Source organism: Callorhinus ursinus, unplaced genomic scaffold (assembly GCF_003265705.2).
Source record: "Callorhinus ursinus isolate GAN/ISIS: 27379988/994484 unplaced genomic scaffold, GSC_fseal_2.0 scaffold46, whole genome shotgun sequence".
Taxonomy (NCBI): domain Eukaryota; kingdom Metazoa; phylum Chordata; class Mammalia; order Carnivora; family Otariidae; genus Callorhinus; species Callorhinus ursinus.
The window spans coordinates 11,931,322-11,947,925 of record NW_027397108.1 but is presented as its reverse complement, the minus strand read 5'-3'; the positions used below and the strand labels follow the sequence as shown (position 1 = coordinate 11,947,925).

At 41.9% G+C, this 16,604-nt stretch overlaps 1 protein-coding gene across 1 annotated transcript in view; it reads left to right on the top strand.

Moving 5' to 3' along the window:
- PRDM7 (PR/SET domain 7) overlaps positions 1 to 16,604 on the top strand; it is a 21,417-nt gene that overhangs the window by 4,339 nt on the left and 474 nt on the right. Inside the window, exons 2-11 of the mRNA XM_073882301.1 lie at positions 145 to 290; positions 742 to 865; positions 1,184 to 1,291; positions 9,226 to 9,275; positions 10,996 to 11,152; positions 11,792 to 11,893; positions 12,109 to 12,380; positions 12,793 to 12,860; positions 14,031 to 14,224; positions 15,992 to 16,218. Of these exons, the coding sequence (XP_073738402.1) occupies positions 145 to 290; positions 742 to 865; positions 1,184 to 1,291; positions 9,226 to 9,275; positions 10,996 to 11,152; positions 11,792 to 11,893; positions 12,109 to 12,380; positions 12,793 to 12,860; positions 14,031 to 14,224; positions 15,992 to 16,218 (1,448 nt within the window). The remainder of the gene's footprint in view (positions 1 to 144; positions 291 to 741; positions 866 to 1,183; positions 1,292 to 9,225; positions 9,276 to 10,995; positions 11,153 to 11,791; positions 11,894 to 12,108; positions 12,381 to 12,792; positions 12,861 to 14,030; positions 14,225 to 15,991; positions 16,219 to 16,604) is intronic.

The window sequence follows — 16,604 nt, the reverse complement described above, 5'->3', positions numbered from 1 at the left end:
CCCAGCCCTTCCCCGCGCCCGTGAGCCCTCTCTGGGGTCCCCAGCCCGTCTTGTCCGGACGCCCCGCCCACATGGAGAAGGCAGACCTGGCTCTGGCCAGTGGTCTGGGCTGTCGCCCTCTCTCAGCGCCTTCTTCTTCCACAGGCCTTGGGGCAGAGAGACTCATGGGGCCATTGCCAGCCTCCGAGTCAGAGCAAGGCCGGCCTGGAGGTCCCCGCACCATGAGCCTCAACAGGTCCCCAGAGGAGACCCCTGAGAGAGACTCGGGGAGAGCAGGATGGAAGCCCACGGTGAGAGGTGTGGGAGAAGCTGGGCTCCACGCATGTCTGTGGGAGAAGCTGGGCTCCACGCATGTCTGTGGGAAGGGGGGGGGGGGGGCCTGGTGACCAGGCGCTGGTCCCTGGAGCACCACGGACCCCTGGCCTACACCGGTGGGGGCCGTCTCGGCGCATATGGACACAGGAGGGAGGCACGCGCTCCTTTACAGGACGGGGGCTGGGGCCGGGGCACAGGACAGTACCATCAGCAGTCGCCCTTCTCAGGAGAGAGCTAGTAAAACGCTCAGTGCTTGTTCGGTTCATCGGGACACCATCAGGAGGGAGAGAGGCTCTTCACCCCTGCTTCACAGAGAGCACTCTGAGGAGCGGCGGAATGCACCACATTTAAGGTGGAGGGGAAGGCCCAGCTCAGAATCCCAGCTTGGATTAGTCGGTCACTGACGGAATCTCTTATTTTCCCTAGGCCAGAGATGCTTTCAAAGATATCTCCACATACTTCTCCAAGGAAGAATGGACAGAGATGGGAGACTGGGAGAAAATCCGATATAGGAATGTGAAAAGGAACTACGAAGCCCTGATTACCATAGGTAACCAGAAGTGCTGGGTGCTGACGAGACTGGAAAACACGAAGCAGGCCTTCAGTCCCTGTATTAGTTGGCCTCTTGGGTGGCTCTGTCTGCTCACAGTTCCCTTCTGTGTGGAGACAAACCTGGAGCGAAATCCTGTTCTTTCCTGTCAGGGCCGGGCTCATACTGGCAATGCAGAGCTCACCTCGCGCCTTGCTCCAGGCTCCACCAGCTCATCCAACTGAGTCACACCGACGGGGTGGTGCTGTCCATCGCCACCGTGCTTTGTTCCTCCTTCTAGCTCCTCCCTTTTAGGACAAGAATTTTGCTTCTTTCCAGGTCTCAGAGCCCCTCGACCAGCTTTCATGTGTCACCGCAGGCAGGCCATCAAACCCCAAGTAGATGACACTGAGGATTCTGATGAAGAATGGACGCCAAGGCAGCAAGGTGAGGGGCCAGGAAGATTTTGAGGTTTCCTCCTGAAACCCAAGGTTAAGGTCTCAGCTGCATCTCAGGAGTTAACAAAGGAAACTATTTCCTCAACAACATAAATGCAAGATGCAAAACAGCATATTATATAGGAAGAGGCTATTCATATAAAGTTTTTAAATGTGGACAATAATTATATTATTTATAAATACATTAATAGTCTATAATAGGTGGTGAATGTATAAAAACAAAAGAAATGCCAAATTTAGAATAGTTATAAGAGAAAAAGGAAGGGGTGGCAGGTGGCTTTGCTGTGTCTTGGCTAGTTTTCTCTCTTTTAAGATTTCATTTATTTGAGGGTGCCTGGGTGGCTCAGTCGGTTAAGCAACTGCCTTCGGCTCAGGTCATGGTCCTGGAGTCCCGGGATCGAGTCCCGCATCGGGCTCCCTGCTCAGCGGGGAGCCTGCTTCTCCCTCTGACCCTCCCCCCTTTCATGTGCTCTCTCTCTCTCTCTCATTCTCACTCTCTCAAAATAAATAAATAAATCTTAAAAAAAAAAAAGACTTCATTTATTTGAGAGAGAGAGCACGAGCGAGAGCCCGGGTTGGGGGGAGAGGCAGAGGGAGAGGGAGAAGCAGACTCCTCACTGAGCAGGGAGCCCAAAACAGGCCAATCCCAGGACCCCAGGATCATGACCTGAGCTGAAAGCGGACGCTTAACCGATTGAGCCACCCAGGCGCCCTACTTTTCTGTTTGTTTTTATTTTTGTTCTGAATTTTAAAATAGAAATTAAAAGATATAAAGATAAAGATAAAAAGATATAAAGATATATAGTTGTGGCAGAATGTTGAGATAAGGCTGAATGGTGGTGGATATATAGGTTTTCCAGTATGATTCTCCACACCTTTCTATATATTTAAAATTTATCATTTTTTTAAAAAAGACTATTTTCCCTAAACATTATTAGCTAATGAAAGGACAGTTAGAGAAACCTTAATTAGGGGCGCCTGGGTGGCTCAGTTGGTTAAGCGACTGCCTTCGGCTCAGGTCATGATCCTGGAGTCCCGGGATCAAGTCCCGCATCGGGCTCCCTGCTCAGCGGGGAGCCTGCTTCTCCCTCTGACCCTCTTCCCTCTCATGCTCTCTATCTCTCATTCTCTCTTTCTCAAATAAATAAATAAAATCTTTAAAAGAAAAAAAGAAACCTTAATTAGACTGTAAGTCCACCAAAGTGCTAATCTCAGTTATTCTTATTATTCAGTTATTAGATTAAATGTCTTAGAAGAGAATATGATGAACATATGTAAAGATACATAATTGTTTATGTTTAACCACACACATGATCTTTTTACCCCAAAATGAACCAGATTCTTTGTCTTAATTCTGGAAGAGTGTTTGAGATAACTATTTTGTCTCCGTGATCTTTCCCACATATCACTTACCAGAGCAGCATCAGGCAAACGACATCAGATGCAATCATTACAAAAGAGAACTGAGAAACATTTCCTCTTCTGCTATTCAGACAAGAGAGTTTAGAGGAAGAGTCGATCTCCCTAAACTGGAGAAAGCAACTTGGATTAGGTCTATGATTCCATCTATGGATTTCTGATTCCTTAGGCTCTTTTTCTTTAATATATTTTTTAAAGATTTTATTTATTTATTTGCAAGAGAGAGAATGAGAGATAGAGAGCACGAGAGGGTAGAGGGTCAGAGGGAGAAGCAGACTCCCTGCTGAGCAGGGAGCCCGATGTGGGACTCGATCCCGGGACTCCAGGATCATGACCTGAGCTGAAGGCAGTCGCTTAACCAACTGAGCCACCCAGGCGCCCTTTTTAATATTGTTTAAATATTTATTTATTTATTTGAGAGAGAGCGAGCACGAGTGGGGGAATGGGCAGAGGGAGAGAAGCAGACTCCCTGCTGATCACGGAGCCCAAAACAGGGCTCCACATGAGGCTCCAAATCATGATCTGAGCTGACACCAAGAGTTGGCTGCTTAACTGACTGAGCCACCCAGGTACCCCAGATTCCTTAGGCTCTTAAAACTAGTGTAAGGGATCTGAAAACACAATGTCTGGTTGTTCACAAAGGTTTTGACATGAAAAGAAAGTCTTCATAGGGAACATATACCCCATGGTTTACCATATATCTACACAGCTTTATCTGGACTCAGCTAAAACCCTTACCCCACTCAATGTTTTCATTTTGGTTACAAAACATAATAACAACATAAATTTACTCTCTTAATGATATTTAAGTATATAACACAGTATTGTTAACTATATGCACATTCTTGAACAACAGATTTTTAGATCTTTTTCATCTTGCATCACTGAAACTCTATACCAATTGAGCAACAACTCCCCATTTCCTCCCCTCCCTGCCACAGGCCCTGGAAACAACCTGTCTATTCTCCATATCCATGAAGTAGATACCTCATATAAGTGGAATCATGCACTCATGTGATGTTTATCTCAATTACCATAATATCCTCAAAGTCCATCCATGTTGTAAAATATCGCAAGATATCCTTCATTTTTAAGGCTGAATTATATTCCATTGTGTCCATATATGATATTTTCTTTATCCATTTATTTGTCAATAGACATTTAGGTTGCTTCTATCTCTTAGCTATTATGAATAATGCTGCAATGACCATGAGTGTTCAAATATTTATTCAAGATCCTATTTCCAATTTTTTGTGTATATACCCACAAGTTGGATCCCTAAATCATATGGCAGTTCTGTTTCTAACTTATGGAGGAAACTCCCTGCTGTTTTCCATGATGACTGCAACATTTCACATTCCTACCAACAGTGTGTAAGAGTTCCAGTTTTTCCACATCTTTGCCAACACTTGTTATTGTCTGTTTTTTCCATAGTGATCATCCTAATGGGTATGAGATAATATCTCATTGCAATTTTCATTTTCATTTTCCTGAGGTTAGTGATATGGAGCATCTTTTCATGTGCTTGTTGGCCATTTGTATATCTTCTTTGGAGAAATGTCTATTCAAGTCCTTTTGCCATTATATTAATCAGCTCAAGCTGCCATAATAAAATACCATAGGCTGAGTGGTGTGAACCACAGAAATTTGTTTTCTCGCAATTCTGGAGGCTGGAAGTCCAAGATCTGAGTGCCATCGTAGCCCAATTCTCTTCCTGACTCATAGGCAGCCTCCATCTTGCCATGTGCTCTCATGACCTCTTGTTTGTATATGCATGCTCTTGGAGAGAGAAAGAAAGAGATCTCTTTTCTTAAGGGCATTAATCCCATCATGAGGACCACATTCTCATGACCTCGTCTAATTCTGATTACCTTCCAAAGGCCCCATCTCCAAATACCATCACATTGGAGGTTAGGGTTTCACATAGGGATATTTTGGAGAGACATAATTCATTCCATAGCACCCAATTGTTAATAGAGTTACTTGATTTTTTACTATTGAGTTACAGCAGTTCTTTATATATTCTGGATATTAACCTCTTATCACAGATGTATGTTTTACAAGTATTTTCTCCCATTGCCTAAGTTGCCTTTTCACTCTGTTGATTGTGTCCTTTGCTGCACAGAAGTTTTTAATTTTAGTATGGTTCCATTTGTCTATTTTCTGCTTTTGTTGCTTGTGCTTTGGGTCATAAACAAGAAATTGTCACCCATTCCAATGTCATGAGGTTTTTCCCCTTGTTTTCTTCTAAGAGTTTTATAGTTTCAGGTCATACATTTAGGTCTACAGTCCATTCTGAGTTGATTTTTGTGTAAGATATAATATAAAGGTCCATCTTCATTCTTTTTAAGTTTTCATTTTAATTACAGTTAGTTAACATACAGTGTTATTATATTAGTTCCAGGTGTACGATAGAGTAATTTAACACTTCCATACAACAACGTGCACTCATCACAACAAGTGCACTCCTTAATCCCCATCACTTATTTAGCTCATCCCCCCACCCACCTCCTCTCTGGTAACCATCAGTGTGTTCTCCTCTATAGTTAAGAATTTGTTTCTTGGTTTGCTTCTCTCTTTTTTTCCCTTTACTCATTTGTTTTGTTTTGTTTTTTTACAGATTTTATTTATTTGACAGAGAGAGACACAGCAAGAGAGGGGCATAAGCAGGGGGAGTGGGAGAGGGAGAAGCAGGCTTCCCGCCGAGCAGGGAGCCCAATGTGGGACTCGATCCCAGGACCCTGGGACCATGACCTGAGCTGAAGGCAGATGCTTAACGACTGAGCCACCCAGGCTCCCCATTTGTTTTGTTTCTTAAATTCCACACATCATATGCTGAGTGAAATAAGTCAATCAGAGAAAGACATGTATCCTATGACCTCACTGATAGGAGGAATTCTTAATCTCAGGAAACAAACTAAGAGCTGCTGGAGTGTTGGGGGGTGGGAGGGATGGGGTGGCTGGGTGATAGACATTGGGGAGGGTATGTGCTATGGTGAGTGCTGTGAATTGTGCAAGACTGTTGAATCACAGATCTGTACCTCTGAAACAAATAATGCAATATATGTTAAGAAAAATAAAAGAAGAAAATAGCAGGAGGGGAAGAATGAAGGGGAGTAAATCGGAGGGGGAGACGAACCATGAGAGACGATGGACTCTGAAAAACAACTGAGGGTTCTAGAGGGGAGGGGGTTGGGGGGATGGGTTAGCCTGGTGATGGGTATTAAAGAGGGCACGTTCTGCGTGGAGCACTGGGTGTTATGCACAAACAATGAATCATGGAACACTACATCAAAAACTAATGATGTAATGTATGGTGATTAACATAACAATAAAAAATTTAAAGATTAAAAAAAATTCCACACATCAGTGAAATCATGTGGTATCTATCCTTCTCTGACTGACTTATGTCACGTAGCATAATACTCTCTAGCTCCATCCATGTTGTTACAAATTGTATGATTTCATTCTTTTTTTATGGCTAATAGTCATGTATATGTTATATAGAGATATAGATATAGATATATTTATATATATATATATATATATATATATATATATATAACATCTTCTTTATCCATTCATCAGTTGATGGACACTTGGACTGTTTCCATAGTTTGGCTATTATAGATATTGCTGGTATAAACATTGGGGTGCTGTATCCCTTTGAATTAGTATTTTTGTATTCTTTGGGTAATATCTAGTAGTGCAATTGCTGGATCATAGGGTAGTTCTATTTTTAACTTTTCGAGGAAACTCCATACTGTTTTATGGAGTGGCTGCACCAGTTTGCATTTCCACCAACGGTGCAAGAGGGTTCCCCTTTCTCCACTTTCTCACCTTGTGTTGTTGATTTTAGTCACTGTAACAGGTGTGAGGAGATATCTCATTGTAGTTTTTATTTGTATTTCCCTGATGATCAGTGATGTTCAGCATCTTTTCATGTGTCTGTTGGCCATCTGTATGTCTTTTCTGGAAAAATGTCTATTCATGTCTTCTGCCCATTTTTTAATTGGATTATTCATTTTGGAGGTGTTGAGTTTTATGAATTCTTCATATATTTTGGATACTAGCCCTTTCTCAGATATGTCATTTGCAAATATCTTTTCTGTAGGCTGCCTTTTAATTTTGTTGATTGCTTCCTTCACTGTGCAGAAGGTTTTCATTTCAATGAAGTGCCAAACAGTTTATTTTTGCTTTTGTTTCCCTTGCCTCAGGAGACATATCTAGAAAGAAGTTGCTGTGGCCAGTGTCAAAGAGGTTACTGCCTGTGCTCTCCTCCAGGATTTTTATGGTGTTAGGTCTCACATTTAGGTCTTTAATCCATTTTGAATTTATTTTTTTGTTTGGTGTAAGGAAGTGGTCCAATTTCATTCTTTTGCATGTTGCTGTCCAGTTTTCCCAACACCATTTGTTGAAGAGATTGTCATTTTCCCATTGGATGTTCTTTCTGGCTTTGTTGAAGATTAATTGATCATATAGTTGTGGATTCATTTCTGGGTTTTCTGTTCTGTTCCATTGATCTATGTGTCTATGTTTATGCCAGTACCATACTGTTTTAATCACTAGAGCTTTGTAATAGACCTTAAAGTCCAGAATTGTGATGCCTCCAGCTTTGCTTTGCTTTTTCAAGGCATCTTCCTTCTTTTGCATGTGGCTATTCTATTTTCCCAGCACCATTTGTTGAAAGTATTGTTCTTTCCCCATTCTGTAGTCTTGGCATCTTTTATGAAGATTATTAAACCATATGGGCTTTCTAGTCTGTTCCACAGATTATATGTCTGTCTTTACGCCAATGATATGTTGTTTTGATTACTGTAGCCTTGTAATGTATTTTGAAATCAGAAAGTGTGAGGCCTCCAGCTTTGTTCTTCTTTCTCAAGATTGTTTTGGCTCTTTGGGGTCCTCTGAAATTTCATATTAACTTTAGGATGACTTTTTCTATTTTTGCAAAAAAAAAATACCATTGGGGTTTTGATAGGAATTGCATTGAATCTATATATTGCTTTGTAGTGTAGACATTTTAACCATATTAAGACTCCTAATCCATGAACATGGGGTGTGTTTCCATTTACTTGTGTCTTTTTTTTTTAAAGATTTTATTTATTTATTTTACAGAGAGAGAGAACACAAGTAGGCAGAGTGGCAGGCAGAGAGGGAGACGCAGGCTCCCCGCTGAGCAGAGAGTCCAACGCGGGGCTCAATCCCAGGACCCTGGGACCATGACCCGAGCCAAAGGCAGACACTTAACTGACTGAGCCACCCAGGCGCCCCTACTTGTGTCTTCTTTAAATTCTTTCAGCAATGTTTTGTAGTTTTCAGTGTATGAATGTTACACCTCCTTGGTAAAGTTTGCTCCTAATTATTTCATTCCTTTTGGTGCTATTATAAATAGGACTGTTTTCTTAATTTCCTTTTTGGATATTCCAAAATAATTTCTTAATTTCCAATTTGGATTATTGTTAGTACAATACAAATGCAGCTAACTTTTTTATTAAGTTCAATTAGCCGACATCATTAGTTTTTGATGTAGTGTTCAATGATTCATTAGTTGTGTATAACACCCAGTGCTCCATGCAATACATGCCCTCCTTAATACCCATCACATGGTTACCCCATCCCCCCACCCCTTACTAATTTTTTTAAGGATTTTATTTATTTATTTATTTGAGAGAGCGCACACATGCACAAGTTGGGGGGGAGTGGCAGATGGCGATAGAAAGGCAGAGAATCTTAAGCAGACTCCATGCTGAGCACAGAGCTCAACGCAGGGCTTGATCTCATAACTCCAAGATCACGACAGGAGCCGAAACCAAGAGCCAGACACTCAACTGACTGAGCCACCCAGGCACCCTAAATGCAACTAATTTTTTAGTGTTAATTTTGTACCATGCAACTTTGCTGAATTCATTTGTTAGTTCTCACAGGCTTTTTTGTGGAATCTTTAGGATTTTCCACATACAAGATCATGTCATCTGTGAACAAACATAATTTTACTTCTTTCTTTCCAAATTAGATACCCATTTTTTTTAATGCCCTAGCTAGGACTTCCAGTACTATGTTGAATAGAAGTAGTGAGAATGAGCATCCTTGCCTTGTTCTTGATCTTAGAGGAAAAGCTTTCAGTTTTTAACTGCAGAGTGTGATGTGGGAGATAGACTTTTTTATTATGGTGAGGTAATTTCTTTCTATTCTCAGTTTGTTGAGTGTTTTTGCCATAGAAGTTCATGGCATATGTTTTAATATGTGTAATAGATAACTTATGAACATAGGATGAAGCATAAATGAGGTTTTGTCTATTTTTTTTAACATTTTAGGTCAATTAGTTCATGCCACCATTAGCAGCATAGGCTTTGATGATAACTTCAGAAACCATTTTCCAATCACCCTTTGATTATCCATGTACTTGACACTCCCTGGTTAAGAACTCTGTGTCTCCAGTGAGAGCCTCTGGAGTTTGGAAATATTTACCAACCAAAACACTGATTTCTTATCACTTTATAGTCAGACCTTCTTGGGTGGCATTCAGAATGGAGCAGAATAAACACCAGAAGGTGAGTATTTCCCAGAACCTGTTGACAAGAAAATCTTTCTCATGGATTTAAACACAGGCAAGAGTAGGAGTTGAGGCCTTCCTTTCCTGATCTCTTTAGCACAATATCCAATATCATCATCACTTTAATAGCTGTTAAGAACAGCAACAATATTAGCTACCACTTGTTTTATTTTCACTGTACTTCAGACTTTATTTTAAGCATTTACATGAATAAACTTACTTAAACCTTACAACAACCCTATGAGGTGGGTACTATAAATATCACCAGTTACAGCTGAGGAAATTGAGACAAAGACATGTTTGATTATATACCTGAGATCACAGTACCATTGGTAGTGCAATCTAATCCCAGGCTCCTTCTCCAAACCACTTACAAGCTCATTAAAACTTTCAGAGTTTTATAAAATTTACATCATTCATTTGATGATTCCAACCTCGGTTCTTTTCTATTATGCTCAAGTGAGAGATGAGCTAAGACCATCTAAATAAGAGAAGCTTACAAATATACTAGCAATTTATACACTGGATGATCCCAGATGAAGGAGATAGGTTCCCTACCCTGAGAGTCTCCCATTCTAATAAGAGGAAGCATCTCCCAGCCCCAAGTAGTTTCAGGTTTGATGATTGAGAAACAACTAATAAAATGACTTAAAGATTTCATATAGGTCACATAATATTCATTAGAAACTCCAGATAGGTATCTGGAACTGATTTAAAATGTTCATACTTGTAGGAGGAAGCGACAACTCCTTCCTCTGGGCTCTCATTAGGCAACTCTCATTTTGTTCAGAATCATTTGTGTAGACTCTCTCTGCACTGCAGGCTCTTTCTTCTCAGAAGTCCCAGGCCCAGCTTAAGGCACCAGAGGGCCCCTCAGTGTTTTCTGCATGAGTAATTCCACATTTACAGATTAAATTAGAAGTAAGAAGGTCAAAGAATGCTAAAAATAATATCTGTGATTTAGATTTTGAACATGGGGACAATTGAGGGGGTAAGTTGATAACAGGACTGTAATCTCATATTCATACTATATCAAATAGCCCACCAAACAATCTGATAATCATTATGATATTTTCTGTTCTCTATAACATTAAGAATTAGTACATAGACCAATTTATGGATCAGGAAACTGAAGAGAGCTAGTTGGGGTACAACCTAATTCAAACAAAATTGACAGGAACTAGCTAATCTAATTCCAAATATTCTTTCTTGGATATGGAAATGGCAAATTTAGCATCCTTTTTTTTTTTTTTTTTTAGTGTTTAGATATATTTCTGCCAACCCTTTCTTTGCTTTCTTCCCCCTCTCTCCACTCTGTCACCTCATTTTCCAGATGTGTGCTGTCCCCTCCATTTGCCTACATTTCCTCCTCTATCAAATGTCCACTAGTTGATAGAAGATCCCCTCTTTTCCTCTACGAGCCCTCATCACCTTCTTTCACAGACCTTACTGATTCCCAAATAATCTCCCTCCCTCAACCTCACTTTTATGGAGAAATTTGAGAAATTTAAAGGGAAAAGAGCCTTAAGCCATGGGTTCTAGTCTTGAATTCAATACCCACATATGCCCTTTCTTTTCCCTCTAGTATTCAGACTCCCCAGGTATTCCCAAGGGTTGTTGAAGTATTAACTAAAGTAATGCATGTGAAAACACATCATAAGCCTTAAAGGACTAAAGAAATACATGTTGTCTTTTAATATATGACTCTCACATTGAAGGGAATACCCAGGGCGCCATTAAGTAATGAATCTAGTTTGAAGGAATTATCAGAAACAGCAAAGTTGCTGAACACAAGTGGCTCAGAGCAGGGCCAGAAACCAGTGTCCCCTCCTGGAGAAGCAAGTACCTCTGGACATCACTCCCTACAAAAATTGGGTAAGAAAAAATAATATGGGGACTTTTAGTCCCTCTAATTCCTCCAGAAAGGTTGATGAATACAATGTAGGTATGTGGGATGGACTTTGGCTAGGCTGGGTTTAAGCTAGACTAACCTGAGACCTGTAGTTAGCATTGAGGCCTTGGACAAATCTTAGAAATTCTCTGAGCTCCTGAATGCTAATCTGAAAAATGAAGATAAGGACGCATGGGTCATATATTGTTTGAAAGCATTAAATTAAACATAAAATAATTGACCCATGCAAGTTGTCCAATAAATCCCTCGGTGATAATAAAGACCATACTTTCTTGGTGTTGAATGCCCAGGCCCTTGTTCAATGCCTGACATATCATGTGCCTTCAACAAATATTTTCTGAATGAAGAAATATATGAATGAACCATTTTCTAAGAGGAAAGATTGCAAAGATTAACCTGATAATGGGAAGAAACTAAAATTGAATTAGCCATCTATAGTCAATATGGAGTCTTACTCTCTGGATAGTTTGGGGACGGCAGAGAACAGAGTATATAGAAGGACAGGTAATAATTTATCAGAGGAGATTTCACATTTTCTGACAAAACAGGGACTAACACTCCAGACCCCACCAACCTCACTCACATACTCTTTTCCAACTCAGAACTCAGGAGAAAGGACATTGAAGTAAAGATGTATAGTCTACGAGAAAGAAAGAGCCTTGCATACCAAGAGGTCAACGAGCCCCAGGATGATGACTACCTCTGTAAGTGACCATCTTGGCCCACTCTCAAAGGAAGTTGTTCTCTCCTGGTACCGTAACTTCGTCTTGTCTTTGGGTCCCCAAATCATCCCCTCCCTCTAGTGACTGGGAGTACAGGGTAGAGGCTACATGATGTGAGTGCTGGGCTCTTTCTGAAACTACTTAAGTCCAGGAACACGTACTAACCCTTTCCTAATCCCTGTTGCTCTCACCTCCAGATTGTGAGAAGTGTCAGAACTTCTTCATTGACAGCTGTGCTGTTCATGGGCCCCCTACATTTGTAAAGGACAGTGCAGTGGACAAGGGGCAACCCAACCGCTCAGCCCTCACTCTGCCCCCTGGTCTGAGAATCAGACCATCAAGCATCCCTCAGGCTGGGCTTGGAGTATGGAATGAAGCATCTGATCTGCCACTGGGTCTACACTTTGGCCCCTATGAGGGCCAAATCACAGAAGATGAAGAGGCAGCCAACAGCGGATACTCCTGGTTGGTGAGAATCATCTACTTCTTCCCCCATCTTCTGGCTTCCCACATCCCTCCTGTGGATTGGTAAGACATCACCTTCTACATGGATGGGGATAACATGGTTAGCTGTGAGTACTGAGTGGACTTTGCATGAACCTGCAGCTCCTACTTAAAGATCAGAGGGTAAGAGGGAGCACAGTGATACAGAAACAAACAGGAGGCTCCTCCCTTGCGGGACCCCTGCTCTGCGTTGACAAAGTGACCCAGATGTACAGATGATGACTAAGGAGCACATCATGTGGTCACACTGGGGATTGATTCCATGCAGGCTGAAAGAGCATTGACCGCAAGAGAGTAAAATAATCCCTCTATTACCTCCCCACCAAAACAAAACAAAACAAAACAAAAAGTCTTTAACTTCTCTTTCTCAAACTCAGATCACCAAAGGGAGAAACTGCTATGAGTATGTGGATGGAAAGGATAACTCTTGGGCCAACTGGATGAGGTAAGGCCGATAGGGTTCTGGGTTCCAAAGAGGACATTCATCTCTCACAAACCCATGTTCCTTTCCTTCTTGTCATGCCTCCCTCAATGGTCTCCCTCAATCCTCTGTTCCTCTTTTTTCTCCTTATAATGCTCTTTCATTTCAAGAGATGGTTTTGGAAAAAAGGAGCTAAGAACATAGTATATGTCCTCAAAATATGCTCGATAAAATTTGGACACTGAAAAAAAAAAAACCCGGAGGAGCCTAGACTCATGAGGAACACTGGATTCACACTTTAATTTATCTAATCAATATTCATAAGCACTTACTGTGTTCCATAGTGGAGTTCATTACTTAAACATATTATGCAACCCATGTCCTATGGAAGACATATTGCAGGTAGACAGTAGACAATTGATTTTAGGAATATTTAACTATAATTTCCCTATTTTTCAAGAGGTATAAAGTGTAGGAGTAACCTAAAACAAGGGACCTTTAATCCGTGAGGGCAGCAGCTCTTCCTAGCCTCAGTTCTAGTAAAACTGGTTCGGAAGCCTGTGTAGAAATGGGCTGCAATATGGCCACAGGCCTCTGTGTTTCATGATCCAGCCCCTTTCCTTGAGGGGCTCACATGTTACCAGGGGATGAATTATGTGAATAAAATATTGTTTTTCTGTGTTCTTGTGCAAAGACAGAGCTCCGAGGTTCTGTGGGAACTTGGGGGAAGCAACCTTCAGATACAGTGTGGGGAGACTGGAGAAAGGCCTCTCAAAGGAAGACAGAGTTGGGCTGAGTATGGAATGACATGTAGTGATCTAGAAGCAGAGTCCATGATCAAACACCAAGTTCTATGGTATCAAGCACCAAGTTCTATGGTATAAACCTAATTTAAAGTTTAGAGAAACTAGATGTCACTGGGTTTTGTGACCAATCAAGGTGGCTGTGAGTCTGGAATTGGGATTTGGAAAATGGTTAAGCAGACAAGGGGGAAAGCCTTCTAGGCAGGCTGAGGGCAGTAAGCAGAACTTAGAGATGGGAATTCATATGATATCGTGACGGAGGCTTGAGTATGAACCGAGCCTTCCTGAGGAGCAGTGGGTGAGTGGGCAGCATCACAGCATGGAGGCCTTCAGCATCAGGGGTGGATCTGACAGGTAGTGGGAACTTATCTCCTGTGGTTCTCTTTCCCAGGTACGTGAACTGTGCCAGGGATGATGAGGAGCAGAACCTGGTGGCCTTTCAATATCACAGGCAGATCTTCTACCGAACCTGCCGGGTCATCAGGCCAGGCTGCGAATTGCTGGTCTGGTATGGGGACGAGTATGGCCAGGAGCTGGGCATCAAGTGGGGAAGCAAGTGGAAGAGCGAGCTCACAGCAGGGAAAGGTGGGCACCACTGCTTTTCAAAACAGAAAGAAAAGGAAGAATTCTCCTTGGCAATTTCCACAGTCCAGCTCTTAAGTAGAGAAAAATCCTGTCTAAAGTCAGTACAATTGCAATTCAGAAGTTTCAGAAATAAGGATTCATTTCAAATGCATTGGACTCTTGGGAACAATTTTTTAATTTTTAATTTTTGTTCTGATTTCTTAAATACTTCATGCTCAAAATATTAATAGAATATACTGATTAAAAAAATTAGAGGCAAAAAACAAGTTTTCAATCACCTACCAGCCCTCTCACCAAAGCAGTTTCTTCTGCCCTTTTAGCTCTTTCTTCTTAATTTGCTCAGTATTTCTAAGTGCTATGTGTATGTTGGTGTGTATTCACTCATAATTCAGTTAGCTGTCATGTGAGTTCCTACTCTGTGCCAGACAGGCTTCCAGGAACTAGAGGTACAGACTGAACAAGATTTTCAGAAGCACTACTCTTCAGCAGCTGATGACTGAATGAACGAGGGAAACACACACATATATATGAATGCATGTGCATAACATCACACAGCAATTAGTGCTTTGAAAGTAAAACGAGTCCTCAGAAAGTGTCTGGGGACCAGTATGAGGGAAGGGTGGGGTGCAACAGAGCTTGGACAAGGAAGAGCTCTCTCAGGAGATAACATTTGAGATGTGCAAACACCTGTGAGCAAAGGATTCCAGGCAGAGGGGGCCCGTGAGGACAGTTGCCCCGAGGCACAAGAGAGGTGAGGTGTGAGTGATGTGTGGCTGAGAACCCACTCGGATGGAGGAAGCATAGAGTGTAAGAATGGAAGAGAGATACGTAGACGCCCTAGAGCCTGTGGTCCACGCTTACACCCTGGGGATTTTCCTGACTGAGATGGAACAACTGGGCAGTTTTCAACTGGAGAGTGGCATGTTCTCTGTTTTAAGATGATTCTTTGGCTAATTTTGGAGAAAGACTACAGTGGGGAATCCCCTCCAAGATTACGTCATCTCTAAGTGAAAGAAGACGGTGGATTGGCAGAAGATAGATGGCAACTGGGGGTGTGATATGTATCCCCATAATTGGTTGGGAAAATATTTTGCAACAGGACTTCCTATTGTATTTGAAATGGGCTGAGACTGAATGATATAAATACAGTATGAAGGGCATATGTTTATGTTATGATTTGTGGAAAACTAAAAGAGAAGCAATTTATAACCTAGTTGGGGCAGCAGGAACCAGAGCTCTTTAGTTCAGGAGACCTGCGCCCCTGTGTCGTCCAATCTAAGTCCCACTTTCTAATAGAGATCCAGACACATATTGGTCCTCAGTTAAATACGTCTTTTTAAATGGAGAGACTCAGGTTCATGTTTCCTCACACATTCCATCTAAGTCATCAAGATAGTTGTGGCCTCTCAAAGGAAGGAAATCACTACAGACACTGTCACAGAGTCATACGACTTAGAAGGTACTTATATGTGGGGAAAGGTCACTGTCCTTCCATCTGTATAAGGAAGGAAGCTGCCTTGGATGCCACTTGAAGTTACCCAGTCTGAGCGATATATAGAAAAGTCCCTTGATATGGGCTTTCTGGATTTATGAGGGAGATGTAGTGAGTAAAAATGGAATAGAAAAGTGAAGGAACACTTGGCAGGAGACAGAGTTTGCACTGTCAACACAATAAAAATGAGTCCTGGGGCGGCCTTACCAGGAGACAATGCATGCAACACAGGCAGTTGTGTCAACATCTACCTGACCAAAAATTTCCTCTTTCAGCAGAACCAAAGCCAGAGGTACATCCATGTCCTTCCTGCTCTCTGGCCTTCTCCAGTCAGAAATTCCTCAGCCAACATTTGGAACGCAATCACCCTTCTCAGATCTTCCCACAAATATCTGCAAGAGAATATTTCCAACCAGAGGATCCCTGCCCAGGCGATCAGAATCAGCAGCGGCAGCAACATTCTGATCCGCAGAGCTGGAGTGACAAAGCTAAAGGTCAAGAGGTCAAAGAAAGTTTCAAACCTTTGCTTAAAAGTGTAAGGCAGAGAAGAATTTCAAGGGCCTTTTCCACCCCATCCAAAGGACAAACGGGGAGTTCTGCAGTGTGTGAGGGAATGGTGGACGAAGAGCCCAGCACAGGCCAGAAATTGAATCCAGAGGAGACAGGAAAATTATTCATGGGGGTAGGAATGTCAAGAATTGTAAAAGTCAAATACAGAGGCTGTGGGCGAGGCTTCAGTGATAGGTCACATCTCAGCAGACACCAGAGAACACACAAAGAGGAGAAGCCCTCTGTTTGCAAGGACTTGAGGAGAGAGTTCAGTCATAAGTCAGTCCTTATTACACACCAGAGGACACACACAGGGGAGAAGCCCTACGTTTGCAGCGA